General features: G+C 48.5%; 1 protein-coding gene across 5 annotated transcripts in view; it reads right to left on the minus strand.

The window, feature by feature from the left end:
• Eva1c (eva-1 homolog C) overlaps nt 1-11,439 on the minus strand; it is a 76,689-nt gene extending 65,250 nt beyond the window's left edge. For 4 of the 5 annotated variants that reach the window (XM_052158778.1, XM_052158775.1, XM_052158776.1 and 1 more), the window contains exon 1: nt 10,080-11,439. In XM_052158778.1, the coding sequence (XP_052014738.1) occupies nt 10,080-10,239 (160 nt within the window). In that variant the 5' untranslated portion in view covers nt 10,240-11,439. The remainder of the gene's footprint in view (nt 1-10,079) is intronic. The other variant, XM_052158777.1, reaches the window with a different exon arrangement.
• Nucleotides 11,440-17,513: the final 6,074 nt, after the last annotated feature.

Raw genomic sequence — 17,513 nt, forward strand, 5'->3', positions numbered from 1 at the left:
TCCCTGTCTCTGTCTCCCACTGCTGCTGATGGGGAGAGAGACTTTATAGATCATATTTTCCCCTCAGTTTGCTTGTTTTTAGTATTTCGCAGGTTTGACACATCTGTGAATTTCCACATTGCTGTTTCTCTCTTCAGCTGTGTCGCATCTGCACATCGACCTGTCTACCAAGATGCTCATTTCAGTCAGTGTATTCTTCATGGCCAGAGCTGCATTTGGCTTTCCTTAGGCTGTGCATTCCTTTCCTTGATGGTCTTTGTTCTTTTCCGACTTAGGGAATTCTGTCTTTCACTTCTCGGGAGCTCTGTTGGCTGCTACCGAGTATCACTTGTATAATGCTGTTTTCAAGTGTGTGCTCATAACCGGCAGACTCTCACCTGAATGAATCTTTTGAAGTTACATTGTATCGGGTAAATGCTGGCTCTGGTAAAAATCATCAATGAACGTTACAAAAGTGGTATTACTTTAAGTCACTTGGAGTTTATGTTATTTTTCTTCCCTTGATATTAGAAAACTGTCTAGATTAAAACCTGTTGACATTGCATCTTCATTTTAAAATGGAATTATAAGGAGAAAATGAGACAGGAACATGAAACTCGTGGGATAGCATCTGAGATGGAGGTCTCTGATTTGCTTCTCATCTGATAAACCAGAGGTGTTCCCAACTCATTCATGTTTCTCGCTTGTGCTGAGGGAGGCCACATGAGGAGGACACATGAGGAGCTACTGTCTGTGCTGGGCCAGAGTTTTAACTGGAGTCAGCCATACCTAGGGACCAGCAACAGGCTCCCCTTCTGAGGGGAGGCAAAACTGATAGATAGCTGGGCCAATCTGAGCATCTCCTCATAGTGCTAGAGTCTTAACAACTTTAGAGACTCCATGATCTATGTTCCTAAGCAAGCTAGTTCCTTACCGAGAGACACAAAGATACCAACCTCATTTAAACAGTAACGGACATTCATAAAAGTTCAAAACCCTCTGCCCTGCTTTCTTCAGCCGTACCTTAGCTCGAATGATAAGTGTGTGGATATCTGAAATCGATGAGTACTGGGCTCAAATCCTGACTCTACGTTTTACTGACAGGAGGGGAGAAGAAGGCAAAGCAAGCAGTAAGGGATGAGTAATGGTCCAGGGGAAGACGCTGTCTTGTAAACCTTCCACTGGTGTCTCTCTGCAGGAATGCTAAAGTCCTAAGAGGGCAAGATGAGAGGGAAGATCAGTATCGCCACATCCCATCCATCAACACATCAAGAGAAAACACCTCTAGTGTGTGTATATTTATTTATAAATTATACACTGTTTAACCATGAATGTACATGCCAATTATAAACAAAATGTCTTTTTTTTTTTTCAGGACGGAACAGCAAATCTGATCTGCCCTCCCTGTGCACAGGAATCTCTGTGTATGGACATTCAACATACTGCAGATTAAAAGTACTTAATTTTTATTTGTTTCTATGTTATGGAGCCCTGGCTGGCCCAGATCTTACTATACAGACCAGGCTGGTCTCAAAATCAAAGAAATCTGCCTGTCTCTGCTCCTGAGCGCTAGGATTAAAGGCCTTCTCCACCATTCTTCCCCACTCACTATGGTGGTGCAAGCTTGCGTCATTCCAGCACTCAGGAGGCAGGGAGAAGGACAGTAGGAGTTCAGTGACATCCTCAGCTAGCGACATAGTCAGTTTTAGGCAAGTTGAGCCACATGAGACTCTTACACACACACACACACACACACACACACACACAGGAATGCACATACACGCACATATTCATACAAGCACATGCACACACACAGACACACATTCATGAACTTACACATTCATATACACATACACACATGCATGTGTGTACTCATGCATACTTTCTCATTCTCTTTCACACACACACACATGAATATATATACATGCATTCACACATGCACACGTGCATGCACACATTCACACATGTACACACATGTGCACATACAGACACATACACAAATGCACACATGCACACAATTTGTACCTGTTCTGGATGGGAACAGGCCCCTTTTCCTTGGTCCCGTTCCCTAAACTATCTAACAGCTCTCCGCATAGAGCTCTGGCTGTTTCAGGTATGATAAGCAGGAGCTTATCCTGAAAGCCCACAACAGGAGCTAGCTGTGTGGTTAACACTCAGACAATGTGTCATTTACTCAGAAAGGAACATTTGATGTCTGTGGAGGTCCTGGGGTCACTCCTCAGGAGATGCTGAGAGATGACCAGAACAATTGTGTGTATCACCCGTGACTGCAGCCTCTTTCCAAGAGTGTCATGAGAAACTCCAGGGTCTCTCAAGAAAGGCTGGGTGAATTGTAGACACATTTTGTTGGCCTTGTTCCCTTGACACTAGCCAAAGTTGAGTGTTGGAGGTAGCTCCTGCCTGCCTGCGAGGCCTCCGGGGTAAGTTAGTTTCCCTGTACATGTCCGAGTTCTTGTCTGTAAATGGGACTGATACATTGGGACTGCTTCAGGGCTGAAATCAAACAAGAGTGAGCTCAGTTGATCTCGCCCTCTTCCTGCTGTCTCTTCCCTGGGACTGCTGCTAGGTTGCCCTTTACAATCCAGCACCAGGGAGACCACGCCATCAATAACGGGAGCACTTGTGAGCTGAGACATCTCTTTACCACAGAAGGGGCAGGAGGACATTTTTCAAGTGCAGCTGCTTTCCACGGAAACAGACAGGCAGTTTGAGACCCTCGTTCCTCCTCTCTCTTTCCATGAGAGCCAGACATTCAGATATTCAGTTTGCTTTCCTTCTGGTATGGGCTGGTGCCTCACTTGGTAACAAAGTTTTTTTTTTTTTTTTTTTTTTAAGTGACAGTAACTCCTAGGTATAGAGTAAATTGACTAAGGCGTGATAAAATGTAGATAGGGTATGTGTATGTGTGTGTATGTGTGTATGTGTGTGTGTGTGTGTGTGTGAGAGAGAGAGAGAGGGTGGGATAGAGAATATATGTATCATGAGGTGTGAGGTGGTGATGTGCTGGGGAAACACAGGCCCAGGATCCCTGGTGGGTCACTTTGTGCTAATGGGGAAGGGGACTCCATTCAGCCATGTTCTGGGTGGATGGCGATATGAACAGGAAGTAGATCTGTCCTGTGACTATTGGCATAGTGCCTCTCAACTGGTGGCACCTTGGAATTGCCTAGGGAATCTTAAAAGAACCCAGTGCCTGATACTCTACAGGTCAGTTCAATCAAAAACCCTAAAATGCAGCCAGACGTCAGACATTCAGTTCCCCTAGAACTATATACCCGGATATATAAGCTATTCTATATAGTTAAGGTTATACATTATTTGTCTGGGAACAAAACAGGAAAATTTAGCTTCCCAAAAATGGACAACTATATATGTCTTATCTCCCTCTCAGGACTTGGCCTCTACGACCCGCCATATCACTTGTTAAAATTCTAGCCAGTAGAGCATGGAGCACCCAGGCAGGTCTATTGGTTGGATTACAGACTGATTTGTGTGCCACCTGGATTCCCATTAGAACGTGGGTAAACTTGAAGGTATAGTTTTTAAACAGGTGCTAGGTTAAGACAAGGGCATTATGTTGGCCCTGGTCTGTCCGATTCGTGGCTTTGGAAGAGAAAATGAGCGTGGTTGCATGCGCGTGTGCATGCACAATCTCACACACACACACACAGATGAACACATATGTGAGAACCCTGCTACCTCTAGACCAAGGACAGAGCCAAATGTTGATGTTAGAGGCCCAGCCTCTCAAACTGCTTCTTTATTTTATTTTATTTTGTTTTAAGAGCTTTTAAAAGGATTTTGAAAAATGCTATGTGTATATGTGTTTGCCTCATGTATGTATGTATGTATGCGTACCACATGGATGTCTGACTCTTGAAGAGGCTAACAGAGTACATTGGGTGCCCTGGAACTGCAGTTACAATGTGTAAGTACTGGAAACTGAACCCGGGCCTCTGGAAGAGCAGTGTTCTTTTGTGATTGTTTTGTTTTGCTTTTAGTGTTTTGTTTTGTTTTTGCTTTTTGAGACAGTGTTTCTCTATGTAGTCCTGGCTATCTTGGAACTCACTCTGTAGACCAGGCTGGCCTTGAACTCAGAGATCCACCTGCCTCTGCCTCCCAAGTGCCAGGATGGAAGGCGTGCACCACCAGCAGCCAGAGCTATTACCTGCTCAGCCATCTCTTCAGCCCCTATTTTTTTTTTTTTTTACAGTTTTTGATACATTTTATGGGGGAAGAGCATGTGTGCTGCTGCATCTGACGGAGGTCAGAGGACTCACTGGTAGAGTCCCTTCTCTCTTTCCACCATGTAGGTCCAGGTGGTTGAACCCGGCTTGCTAACAAGTAAGTGCCTTTGCCCCAGGAATCTTATTCCAGACCCCCAACCTTCCAAATTGTGATCGAGCGTATGTCTGTGGTCATGAAACCCATTCTGCAGTGGTTTGTTACTGTCACCTGAGCAGATGAATACCTTCCAGTTCCAAGTACAACTTACCACCAGTAGGAAAAAGCAGAGCACCAGTGTGGGGATCGATGCTGTCACACAGTAGCTTTTCTTTGAAGTCTCTTCCCTCCCATCCCCCCACCTCCTGCTTCTAGCTCTCTGTGTCTTTCCAAAGCTCAGGAGAAACAAAATGTATACATTTCTATCAAATCAGACTCTGGGTTCTCTTTCTCCTCCACACTCTGTCCCCAGCCAAAGCCTCTGAACTTTTTTGAGGATAAAGGGAAAAAGAAAATGGGAGAGAAAGGAAAGAAATCAAGATGGGAAGAAACCCCTGTCTGTCCTCAGCAGAGAAAGGACAGAGAAAGGCCATGGAAAACAGCTCAACAAGGCCCAGACAGGTGGTCCATATTCCTCCTGATTAGTCATCTTAAGGAACATATTTGTCTCACAGTGACAGAGAGCTACCAATCCTCTTATTACCCTGTGGATTGTCTTCAAGGTTCAAGTGTTTGCTGTGACCAGAGATTGATTCCCCAGAATCTGGAGTGGGAGGAGAAAACCTGCTCCTGAAGGTTGCCCTCTGACCCCCACAGGGGCACTTTGGCCACTGTGTACCTTCACACCACACACACACACACACACACACACACACACACACATACACACACACACACACACACACACACACATGTATACAAACAAATAATAATCAATAAAACTTAAAAAAACTCATTAGTGCAGAAGGGCACTTGAAGCTATCTCCAAGACACACGGAAGCCCCGTGAACTAGGTGGTGTTCCCCTGTAGGCAAATGCCTTGTTTTTTTATGGTTGAGTCTCAGAAGGCACCCTACCACCCTACGCCCCAGCCCTCTGCTATAGTCTCCAAAGCAAGAGAATGTTAGAAAGATATCTCACTTCTGTTTTCTTTCTAAAAGAGGAAAAGGAGATAATTGGAAATCACTTTAGACATCTTGGGCCTGTTCCTATATTTGAAGGATGTAGAAGAAAGAGCAGGAAGTTAGACTCCAGAGAGTCAAATAACCCTATTTAAAAATGGGGTACGGAGCTAAACAGGGAATTCTCAACTGAGGAAACTCCAATGGCTCTGAAGGACCTAAAGAAATGTTCAGCATCCTTAGTTATCAGAGAAATGCAAATCAAAACAACATTGAGATTCCACCTCACACCGGTCAGAATGGCTAAGATGAAAAACTCAGGGGACAGCAAATGCTGGAGAGGATATGGGGGAAAAGGAACACTTCTCCATTGTTGGTGGGATTGCAAGCTGGTAAAACCAGTCTGGAAATCAGTTTGGCGGTTCCTCAGAAAATTGGACATAATACTACCTGAGGACTCAGCTATACCACTCCTAGGCACATACCCAGAAGATGCTCCAACAGGTAATAAGGACACATGCTCCACTATGTCCACAGCAGCCTTATTTATAATAGCCAGAAGCTGTAAAGAACCCAGATGTCCCTCAACAGAGGAATGGATACAGAAAATGTGGTATATATACACAATGGAGTACTATTCAGCTTTCAAAAACAATGAATTCATGAAATTCTTAGGCAAATGGATGGAACTAGAAAGTGTCATCCTGAGTGAGGTAACCTAGTCACAAAAGAACACAAATGGTATGCACTCACTGATAAGTAGATGTTAGCCCAAAAGCTCAAAATAAACACATTACAATTCACAGACCACAGGAAGCTCAAGAAGAAGGAGGACTGAAGTGGAGGTGCTTTGGTTCCTCTGAGAAAGGGAACAAAATACTCACAGGAGCAATTATGGAGACAAAGTATGGAGCAGAGACTGAAGGAAAGGCCACCCAGAGACTGCCCTACCTGGGGATTCATTCTATAAACAGTCACCAAACCCCAACACTATTACGGATGACAAGAAGTGCATACCAAAAGGAGCCTGTCATGGTTGTCTCTGGAGGGGCCCTGCCAGAGCCTTACACATATAGAGCAGCCAACCACTGGGCTAGGCGTGGGGTCCCAATGGATGAGTTGCAGGGCGGACTGGAGGAACTGAAGGGTTTACAGCCCCATGGGAAGAACAACGATGTGGGCCACCCAGACCCCCCCAGGACTCCCAGAGACTAAATCATCAACCAAAGGGTACACATGGTTCCAGCCAAAAGAGTGCCTCCCATAGGGATGCCTTGTTAGGCATCAGTGGGAGGAGTGATCCTTGGTCCTGCGAAAGCTCAAGATGCCCCAACAAAGGGAAATCGAGGTGGGGGCAGGTGGGAGTGGGTTGGATGGAGGGGCATATACTTGGAGGCAGGGGGTGGGAGGAGGGTTGGGGGTTTTCCGGGAGGAGGGAAACAGGAAAAGGTTTTAGTATTTGAAATGTAAATGAAGATTATATTAAAAAAAATATTTAGAATAAAATAGAAACCACTGTAAAATGGAAATGAGAGGTCAAATGGGTAATTATTAAATAATATTATTCTAGGAAAAAAAAAAGAAGAAAGAGCAGAACTTCATCTCAAGGAGGAAAAATGGACAAAAGCCAGGCACTTAAAGCTGGAACTGAGGGCCACAGGCATTAGTTTTAAAAGAATACTCTTGTTTTTCCTGGGAGAGTGTGTGTATATATATATGTGTGTGTGTGTGTGTGTGTATTCACATACATATGTGTATATATGTATATATAATATATAACAATATATATATTTATATAGAGAATAAATATGTATATACACATTTGTCTATTTTGTGTTTGTGCACATGCACACATTCCGTGTGTGTGTGTGTGTGTGTGTGTGTGTGTGTGTGTGTGGAGATCAGAGGACAGCTCTCCTTCAACCATGTGGGTCCAGACATTGAACTGAGGTCATCAAGCTTGGTGGCAAGCTCCTCTACCCACTGAGCCATCTTGCCTACCCTGGGATACATTTTTAATGCAGGTATGGTAGCCTTTCAGTGGCCACCACAGTCAAGAAGCCCAAAATCTTCAGAGAGAAGAGCGTTTCGGGGAGCCTGGGCCTCAGCAGTCTTGGGGGTGATTAGCCTAAGTCACAAGCACAGAGAGGAAAGATGGGCTGGCCGCCCTGCAGCCTCTGGATTATGAAGAGATCTGATGGTAGAATCTCGGGGGAGGGGAGGGAGGGAGGGGGGAATCAATGACCCAGGAAAAATAACACCAACTGACAGCCTATGGCATTAGCCTGGGAACGCTGCAAAAGGGAGGGGACATTAAGTAATGTTCTCAAACTGCAGGGATGAATCTAGTCTTCACACTCAATGACTTTGACAGGGGCCCTCTGGTGGGGGGCCCACTACATTCTGGGACTTTCTCTCACATGGACACTTCCTCTGTCCTTCTTCACAAGCCCAGGGGGTCCTGAACTCCTCCTCTCTTCTGTGCCTTTTTGATGTTTCTCTTATTTAGAAAACAAGTGTCTGTATTGTCAAACATGATGATCCTAGCCATGGGCTATTGTGGTAAGGCTCTGCAGGGGAGAGCCTGCTATGTCTGTTCCCAAACTCATGAAAGGGAGCAGGCCTGCCTGTCCCCAGGAAACCAGGCAGTGCCCTTTGAGGCCACAGGAAATCAACCACAAGAAGAGGCCAGCACTCTCAACTGGGCACTCGGACTGTCCGTCTGGGAGCGCAGGATTTCCCTGTAAGCTACCACATGATTGTTCTGCCTGCCCCTGCAGTTGCTATTTAAAGTTAACAGGGCAACTTTTCTCTCTAAGACTTCGGAGGTTTTCCTGTCTCACATTTTATAGAACTTGGGTTTAAACCTGAGCGGGACTATAGTTTGGGAAGGCATGTTTCTTTCAGTCCCTAGACAGTAACGAGGAAGGCTGAAATGGCCTGGTAATGGCACCACCTGCTGTTGGCTCTGAGACTTAGAAACCACAGAAAACAGCAGGAAAAGCCACTAGCAGCCTCACTACTTAAGAACCAAAGCACCTGCCTCCCACAGGATGCTGCCTCCAGGTTTGGTTTATAGGCTAGACTACTCTATGTCAAGGTGCTAAACACAGTTAATTTCCAGACTTGTGTGGTAAACTACATATTGTTAGTACTGCAACTGCTTTCCTCTTGAGTCTATAATCTGCCGGTGGGGGAGTTTCATTGCAATTTGTCTAAAGCAATATTTGTTCAGTTGCAATGATGTCATGGGAAGAGGGTGGGGTGGGGGATGGGGTGTTGTTAGCTTTTAATTCTTCCCTTGCAATAATCAGGGCAAGAGAGTGGCTGAATTCAGAGCCACTCGCTATGACTTACGTCAGCAAACACAGAAAGTTTCTGGAAGCCAAGAAAGTTTTATTACAGTAAAAGAAAAAAGTCAACAGTGCTTGAAGAAAAAAAAAAAAGATGAATTTCCCCAGCACATTTACCAGAGTTTTGATTCCCTGTTTTTAAGGACCACGGTTTGCTTGCCAAACAGGCATATCTTGGCTTCCTTGGCCAGGCAAGAACACTGCTGTGATATTAAATATTCTAAGCGAAGAACCTCTGACCTAAGGGCTCTCAGCTAACAATGAATGACATTCTCTGTAAGCAAACCAGAAACCCAGCTCAAGTCTGTGCCTCCAGTTTCTTTGCCTAGTATAGTCTGTCACACGAGCAAAACAGAGCAGAGCAGGCAGATGACTCTGTTTACCGCAATTATGCTAAAAAAGAAAAAAAAAACAAAAACAAAAAACCCTGTAACAAAGAGACTGCTAGAGTCTGTGCCCAGCCTGAAGTAGGCAGAAGGTCCTGAGAGAAAGGGTGTAAGCAGAGATGCTCCCTGGGGCTGATGGAGAAAGATGGAGATCCAGGGTAGTTACAGTAGTAAAGACATTGGCCATTTTGAGTGTGGGTTGTAAAAAACATCCCCGCAACTGCCCCCTGCAGCCTCGCCTCGCGCCTTGCTAAGATATTTTACCTGGAGGTCAGGTAGGAGTTCCCCAAAGAAAGCATTGATCTTTGACTAGTCAGGAAGCTCTCTCTCTCTCTCTCTCTCTCTCTCTCTCTCTCTCTCTCTCTCTCTCTCTCCCCCCCCCCCCGTGTGTGTGTGTGTGTGTGTGTGTGTGTGTGTTGGGGAGGTGCGGTGCTGCCACCTTTTGCTGGAGAGTCATGCCTCTGAGTGTAGACTCTGTTCTGTCACCTTCCCTCAGTCTCAGGGCATCTCCACTAGCCTCCAGTCTTCGCAGGCTCCCTCCCTCGAGGCTGGCTTGGACTTTAGGTCCAGCATACCCTGGACTAGTCTCCTTACATGGGTACCCTGGAGTCTGGTTGGGACGCACCCATATCGTGTGGGTGGCCAGACAAGTGCAACTCTTCGTCCAGAACACGGTAACCTTCCAGAGTTGGGCGTGGTGCAGGCTCAGCTTAGGGGTCCTCTAGTGAACATATAAAGGTCAGGGCTGAGTCGCTGATGCCCAGAAAACTAACAAAAGTCCAGAGAACCTTGAGAAACTCGAAATAGGTCCTGCCTTAATAAGGGGTGGCTCTCCTGTTACCACCACCTAGATGCCAAGGGCTCCCGCCTGGCAAGAAAACTGCTTAGGGAGTACACTTCAATTTTACTCCAACCAGGTAGTGCCCCATGCAGAGGCCGCTCACCTGGCAACAGCTATGTGAACGCGGGCTCAAGGCGAGCAAGGGCGCTCTTACCGGAGAAATCAGTGAGCGCGGATGTCTCTTTGGAGCACACTAGGACCGTGCAGTAGAAGAGGCGCAGCAACTGCCCCGGAGGCTCTACCTGCCTGCGGAGGCCCTGATTCTGCGCCGATTGGGGCGATGGCGGTGGGCGCGGGTGTCCCGGCAGGAGCATGATGCGAAGCGCGGCTGGGCGCGGGTACGGGCGCTGGCCTGGGATCGCAGGCAGGAGGACCGCGTCACATGGCGGGGCGAGTCCGTAGCCACCGGCTCCCGGCCCTCTACTGCCTCCTGGTCCAGGCTGCTGGAGCTTCTTAGGCGGTCGCCGCGGGGTCCGGGATCCCCAGCCAAGGGGAGGGGGCGGAGACCCGGGGCGGGGCGAGGATCCCAGGGAGGCCGAGGCTTAGTTTCTTCTGAAGAAATCTCCCTGGCTCCACGAGCCTAGGTTGCCTAGGGAGTCTAGGGGGTGTCACCTCGTGTCCCGGAGCATTGCTGAGGCCGATCGGGGGGCGCCAAGCCCCTAGCGGAGAGCGTCTCCAGCAGCGATCCCGATGCTGCGCAACTTGAGCGCTTTCCACGCCCGGGTTTCTAGGCGGGGTGACGGCCAAGAGCTGCTGGCTCAGCCTGAGCAGGCCTGACGCCAACCTCACCCAGGCCGGTGGAGCAGCGCGGCCGGTGCGCGGCCGTGACGCACTTTAGAACCAACGCAGCAGCGTACAGCCCTGGCTAGAGGGGAGCGGAGATCGTGGGAAGATGGGGAGGGGGGGGGGGGGAGTCCCGGAGATAGAGGCATTACAGTCTCTGCCACATTCAGGGCTTGATGTTCAGCCACCAAGCACGTCGTCCTATCGCACTGAATGGGAGACTGGGTCCTCAACTTTCTGCCCACCACACAGTGATCTGCCTAGGCTCCAGCAGTCCGGACCTGAGCGAGCTGATAGTCTCAAACAAGTCACGAGGCTCCGAGCCAGGTTACTTTTGCCCAGATGGAGCTTCCTGTGGGTACTAGTTGACAGCAGCCCTCGGGGATCTGAAACTGAACTGGAATAAACAGCCGCTGAGCGCTTATAATTGAGCTTTGTTTTAAAATGGGCCACGGCATCTATAAGATCCTGTTGACTACGCACGGTGTCCACGCATTTGGACACCCGTAGACCAATAGATCGGCGACGACACCGGGGGACATTGAGTGGGAGGCCAGAGCTGCGGGCCAGGTGCTAGGCACTCAGCTTCGAGAGACCCCAGACCTACGAACCGGCGCAGGCGTCCAGGCTCCGCGGCGCCAGCGGGAAGAAGGAGGGCCGGGCGGGCGGGCGCGCTCGGCACAAAGTGTTCCCCATCCACCGCCGGGAGGGCTTGCCAAGTTCACCCAGCGCCTGACGCGGAAACGTAGATAACGAGGCCCAAGGGCGGGTCCAGGCTTTCAACCCCGCCCAGCTCTGCGAGCAGAGCTCAAAGGGTGCCGAGGCCAGGCCAGGAGAGCAAGAGGACACTCCGCCTCCCCATGGCACTGTCTTAGAGCTGGACCACTAGATTCCATAACAGCCTCACATCCTGCAGGGGCTATGTCACCCAAATTGAGATCCTGAGGACAGGAAGAAAATGCTAAATATTGGTGTTTGTAGGGAGAGATCTAGTTTGCATAGTCTTGGGCTGGCTCTGCGGTTAATAGAATGTGCTGCTTTTCCACAGGGCACTAGTTCAGATTCCAGCAGCCAGTGCTGGCAGCTTGCAACCACCCTGAATCTCTCAGGAGACCCCGAACTCTAGTTTGGCCTCCTTGAGAACAGGTATGCCTGTGCGTGTGTATACACACACACACATACACACAAATAAAAATAAACCTTTTTAAAAAAAACACAGCCTCAAAAATCATGGGATATAAGTTTAATATGAACATCTTACATTGGGTAAACTGAGGCTGGGAGAGTAGGTAAGGTTGTTCAACTCACAAAGACCACTGGGGAAAGAGTGTGCAGACCTCAGGTCCCTCCTGTATTTCTTTTTTTTTTTTCTTAAGATTTATTTTTTTATTATATGTAAGTACATTGTAGCTGTCTTCAGACACACCAGAAGAGGGCGGCCGATCTCATTATGGATGGTTATGAGCCACCATGTAGTTGATGGGATTTGAACTCAGGACCTTCAGAAGAGCAGTCAGTGCTCTGAATTGCTGAGCCATCTCTCCAGCCCCCTCCCATACTTCTATCTTATCCCCTCATCTAGATACAGATGGGCTACCAGTGTGTGCCAGGTTCTTAGGCAGGGCATGAAGATGCTGACACGGGAAGGGAACCACACTCCCTGAGGGATGTGGGCAGGCAGCATGGTGCCGTTGGGGCTGTAGAAGCTTCCAGACGCCTCTGACTCTGAGTGCATCCCCATGCGTCCATCATGTCAGGCTGTGTCCTTGCATTGCAGATGTGTGTGAAGCAGCCTGAGACACAGAGGTGTTCAGGCCATAAGAGTCATCACTCCATCATGGAAGACAAGACCTTGGACCAAGTGAATCGTCAAAAAAGACAAGGAACTGAAATAGCACAGGAGAGTGAGCCGCAGGCTGGGGGCGGGGAGTGTAGCCGTTAGGGAAGTGTTTATCATTAGACAGATGGAAAAGACAGGAAGAGTTGACTACAAGATTTGAGCCGGCAAGACTGGTGAACTGGGGGTGTGTGACCATCTTAGAAGACTGGTGAACTGGGGGTGTGTGACTGTCTTAGAAGACTGGTGAACTGGGGGGGTGTGACTGTCTTAGAAGACTGGTGAACTGGGGTGTGTGACCGTCTTAGAAAGAGGAACCTGGGCTGGAGAGATGCCCAATGGTTAGGAGCACATACTGATTTTGCAGAGGACACAAGTTCAATTCCCAGCACCCACATCTGGCAGCTCACAACTGCTTATAACTCCAGGGACATCTCTCTGTTCCCTCACTCATATGCATACATGTACTCATTAATAATAATAATAATAGAGGAAAAGGAAGAAAGATGGACCTGAAGGTTAAGATCTGAGAGAAGCACGTCTCCACAGGAGAATGGAAAGTCTAAGGTGTCTGCAGCAGAGAAGTTGGCAGAGAAGATGGACGTCTCCTGCCTCGGAGACTCTGGTGGGCCCCAACTCAGGTTCTGAAGGCTTGGCTAAGCAGATGCACGTCTCTCTGATGAGTGTGTGTGTGGGGGGGGGGGGTACACATGTGGACATGCGTGTGGAGGCCAGAGGACATGCTGTGTGTGTGTGGGGGGGGGGTCATTCCCCAGGACTCATCCACTTGTTTTTCTTTTTGGAACAGGGTTTCTCACTGACCTGGAACTAACCAAGAAGGCCAGGCTTGCTGGCCAGTGAGCCCTGGGACCCACATGTCCTTATCTCTCTGTGTAAGGATTGCAAGCTATCTACCCAGTCACGCTTTTTATTGCATGCATTCTGGGGACCAAACTCACCTGATCATCTCACTGTCAAAATGTCAAGGTTTGTGAATGGAGAAGTGGACATCTGTTGCTAGGAATGTTATTGTTTATAAGACCTAGGGAATGACTCAATGGCATTTGCTTAGTCTATCCAAGTCCCTGGGTTCGACTCCCCAACACTAGGGGGTCAGGGGAGGGGCCGTGGCAGACAAGCACAAAGGAACTGGAGGCATCAGTGGTTCGTCCAGCTGGATGTGATGGTGCATGCCCGTAATCCCAGCACTGGCTGAGGCAGGAGGATTCCAAGTGTGAGTCAGCACAAGAACATAGTGATATCATACCTCAGATAAAAGGGGGATCTTCATAAAGAATGCACTCCAGAGAACTGAAGTGCAGCCAGACAATGGAAGCAATCCATGTGCGTGCGCATCGATGGAGGGCGGGGTAACAGTGCAGAATTGTATTGGCAATAAAATGGAGAGATGCTCTGGGGTGCGCAGTGATGTAGAGGAACCTGGAAGACATTGTGCTAAGAGAGATGAAGAAGGACGAGTGAAGTGTGAGTCCACTTACAGGCGCTGTCTAGTCAGGAGGCTCACAGGACAGAATGTCCACTAGAGGCCAGGAGCTGAAGGGAGAAGGATCAGGAGTTATTGCCTAGTGAATATTTGAACTTCTTTTGGGGTGGTTTTTTTTTAAAGTTCTGGAATATGTGGTAACAGCATAAGTAAAGGCACTGCATTGTATGCCCGAAAACAGTTAAATTGAAAAAAATTACTTAAGTGCATCATAGCGTTAAAAACACAATTTAATATGCCCCGAGCCATTGGATTATACATTTTAACAAGTGAGTATAATATCTCTCAATGAAGCTGTTTTTAAAATCACACAGAAATAGTGGGTCTAGGGAGATGGCATGAAGAAATCACAGAGCTGAACTTCAGGCTAGCGTGAAGAGAGTCCAGAAGGAAGAAGAGCTGTAGAAGAATTAAAAATATTGTATTTGGTGGGAGTGTGTTCCTACATGAGGGGGCGCCTGTATGTGTATTCATGAGGAGGTCAGAGGTCAGCCTTCAGTATTGTTCCTCAGGTACCATCCACCTTTTCCTTTTTTTAACATGGTCTCTCATTAGCCAGGAACTCATGATTCCACTAGACTGGCTGCCCAGTGAACCGCACAGGGGTCCTCCTGTCTTCACCCTACACACACACACACACACACACACACACACACACACACGTTTCTGAGATGGAGCTTAGGTCTTCATACTTACACAGCAAGCACTTCATCAACGGGACTGTCTTCCCAGCCCAGGGGAGACTTTTATGAGGATGGCTGATTACACATGGCAGTTGTGAGGAGGTGGGGGATGGGAGGAGGAGGGGGTGGTAGGGAGGGGCTGAAGGTGAGGGGATGGGAGGAGGAGGGGTGGTAGGGAGGGGCTGAAGGCGAAGGGGTGGGAGGAGGAGGGGGTGGTAGAGAGGGGCTGAAAGTGGGGGGTGGGAGGAGGAGGGGGTGGTAGGGAGGGGCTGAAGGTGAGGGGGCGGGAGGAGGAGGGGTGGTAGGGAGGGGCTGAAGGTGAGGGGGCGGGAGGAGGAGGGGTGGTAGGGAGGGGCTGAAGGTGGGGGCGGGAGGAGGAGGGGTGGTAGGGAAGGGCTGAAGGTGAGGGGGTGGGAGGAGGAGGGGTGGTAGGGAGGGGCTGAAGGTGGGAGGTGGGAGGAGGAGGGGGTGGTAGGGAGGGGCTGAAGGTGAGGGGGTGGGAGGAGGAGGGGTGGTAGGGAAGGGCTGAAGGTGAGTCCCTGGCTTCTTTTGCTTTGCCCCTTGGCCTTTTGTGTTAAGGTGGAATATTTCGATTCCTTTTCAAGAGGCTGGAGCCATGGCTTAGCAGTTAAGGGCCACAGGGCTCTTGCAGGTTGGTTCCCAGCGCTCCCATCCTACAGTTAACAGCTGCTATGCCTTCAGCTCCGAGGCATTTGTCGCCCTCTTCTGGGCTCTGTGAGCACCTGCTCACACATGCAGGAACACACACTGAATTTGTTTTAAACATAAATCTTTAAAGAGAAAAATTTAATTTGCAGAAAAGTTAAATTTGTGTGTGTGTGTGTGCAACATGGATACATGTGGAAATCAGAGGACAACTTGGGGGAGCTGGTGCTCTCCTTTTCCCATGGGAGTCCTGGTGATTGATCTTTTACCCACTAAGCCATCCCAGTGTCCCATGGGCTTTTCTCTTAACAATAGTGGACACCTGTCAAAGAGCAGCGCTAGCTGGTCCCAAAGGCACCAGTGTTCAGCTGCTCTTTTCTGGATAGGAAGCCAGTCTTCTGTGTCACCTGTGTGATTCCCAGGTGGGCCAAAAGGCACGTGTGAAGGTCAGTCCAGACTGTCCGTTACTGGCTCCACTCTCTATTCGTCCCCCAAGAGAGACCTGTGAGTGACGGCCTCAGAAGAAGGGACCACAGCCTGAGCCAGCGCAGGAGACTCCCTACTCTCGTGCTCCCTAGATTATCAGGCTAGCCGGCAAGAAAATTACACTCCATCCGTTCTCTGGCCCAGCCTCTAGTTTTCTCACTCTGCTTTCTGCATGGGGCTGAAGAAGTGACCCTCAGCTTCTCCTGGCTGCCTGCTGTCATAGCTCCAGGCCATTTTCAACTCTCCCTGCATTCAACACACCAAATAAACCCTTCCGTAACCACTTCCTTACTCACTTTAAGTAAGTAAATAAATAAATAAATAACAACGGAATGAGTAAGCAAACACACAAATGAAATCGCTGAGACACCACTCCCCCATGCTCTTTCTTCTATGAGAGAATTTGGAAGCTAAGAAGTGGCTACAACCGCTTGATTATCCAGCCAGATTGCAGGCACTGCAAGAAACATTAATTCAGTGTGAAAAGCAGGGGTTGTATCTCAGTGCTACAGCACTTGCCTACTGTGCACAAGGACCTGAGTTCCACCCTAGGCTTGGAGAGAAGAAGAAAAAGAGTGAATGCAGTCTGATAATGAGTGAGCTAAAAGATTAGCTGTTCCCGACCCTTTGAGACACATAGCTGCTAATAAAAGACACCATTTATGTGTCCATTATAAAATGATAGAGACACTGAAGATACTAGCTCACCCAGAGCCAGGAGCTAAGGGAAGTCCCCTGCATTGAAAGGCGCAGACTTTAGGAATAGATGTCATCGGAATAGATGCCACCTTAATGGCGCCCCCTCTGTATGCTGCTCTGTATGCTGCGAGCCTTTGGGCATGCTCCCCTCCTTCTCCGGAGGCCTGAATGAGCTTCAGACGCTACTTTGTATCCACAACCTTCATGGGAGAGGCACCTCTAAGAGACCTTGAAAGTTGGGTGTTCCGCTTCCTCTGAGCTTCTTCCTTGCTCTGAGTTGCAGCTCCATTGCTCGTCTCCTTTGAGAGCTTGGCTGCTTAGCTCCACACATATCTAAGTCTGCTTCAGAACAGGTCGAGGGCTTTGAACTTAAACTTCTGGTCTAACCGAGTCTTTTCACCTGGGCTTCTGGTTTCCAACAAAGATGGGCTGTGGCTCTTCTGAGAAAATATAAGCAGCTGTTTGTCAGCCTTGAAGAAACCAACCTTTTAGCTCAGGAGGGAAAGGCCACACATATCCTCCAGGCCTAAAAAGGCTTATTTTTAGAAAACAACAAATAGTGGTTTGTTTTTGGAGCCATACCACATCAACAACAGACAGCCTGAGCAGTGGGGACTCTGGAAGCTAGAAAGCATTAGAAAGTTTGTTCAAACAACGTTTAGCCCCACCATCTACTGAAGGCGGTCTTAAGGAAGGTACATATTGGGGCTGGGGAAATGGATAGATCAGCAGTTAAGAGCACTTTGGCTGCTTTTCCAGAGAACCTGGGTTCAATTTCCAGCACTCACATAACAGCTCACAAATGTGTCTAATTTCAGTCCCAGGGGACCCAGAGCCCTGTTCCTACCTCCTCAGACACTAGGATGCACCTGGCGCACAGATGTACCTGCAGACAAACACCCCATACTTGTAAAATGAGAGAAAAAAGGA

Source organism: Apodemus sylvaticus, chromosome 15 (assembly GCF_947179515.1).
Source record: "Apodemus sylvaticus chromosome 15, mApoSyl1.1, whole genome shotgun sequence".
NCBI lineage: Eukaryota > Metazoa > Chordata > Mammalia > Rodentia > Muridae > Apodemus > Apodemus sylvaticus.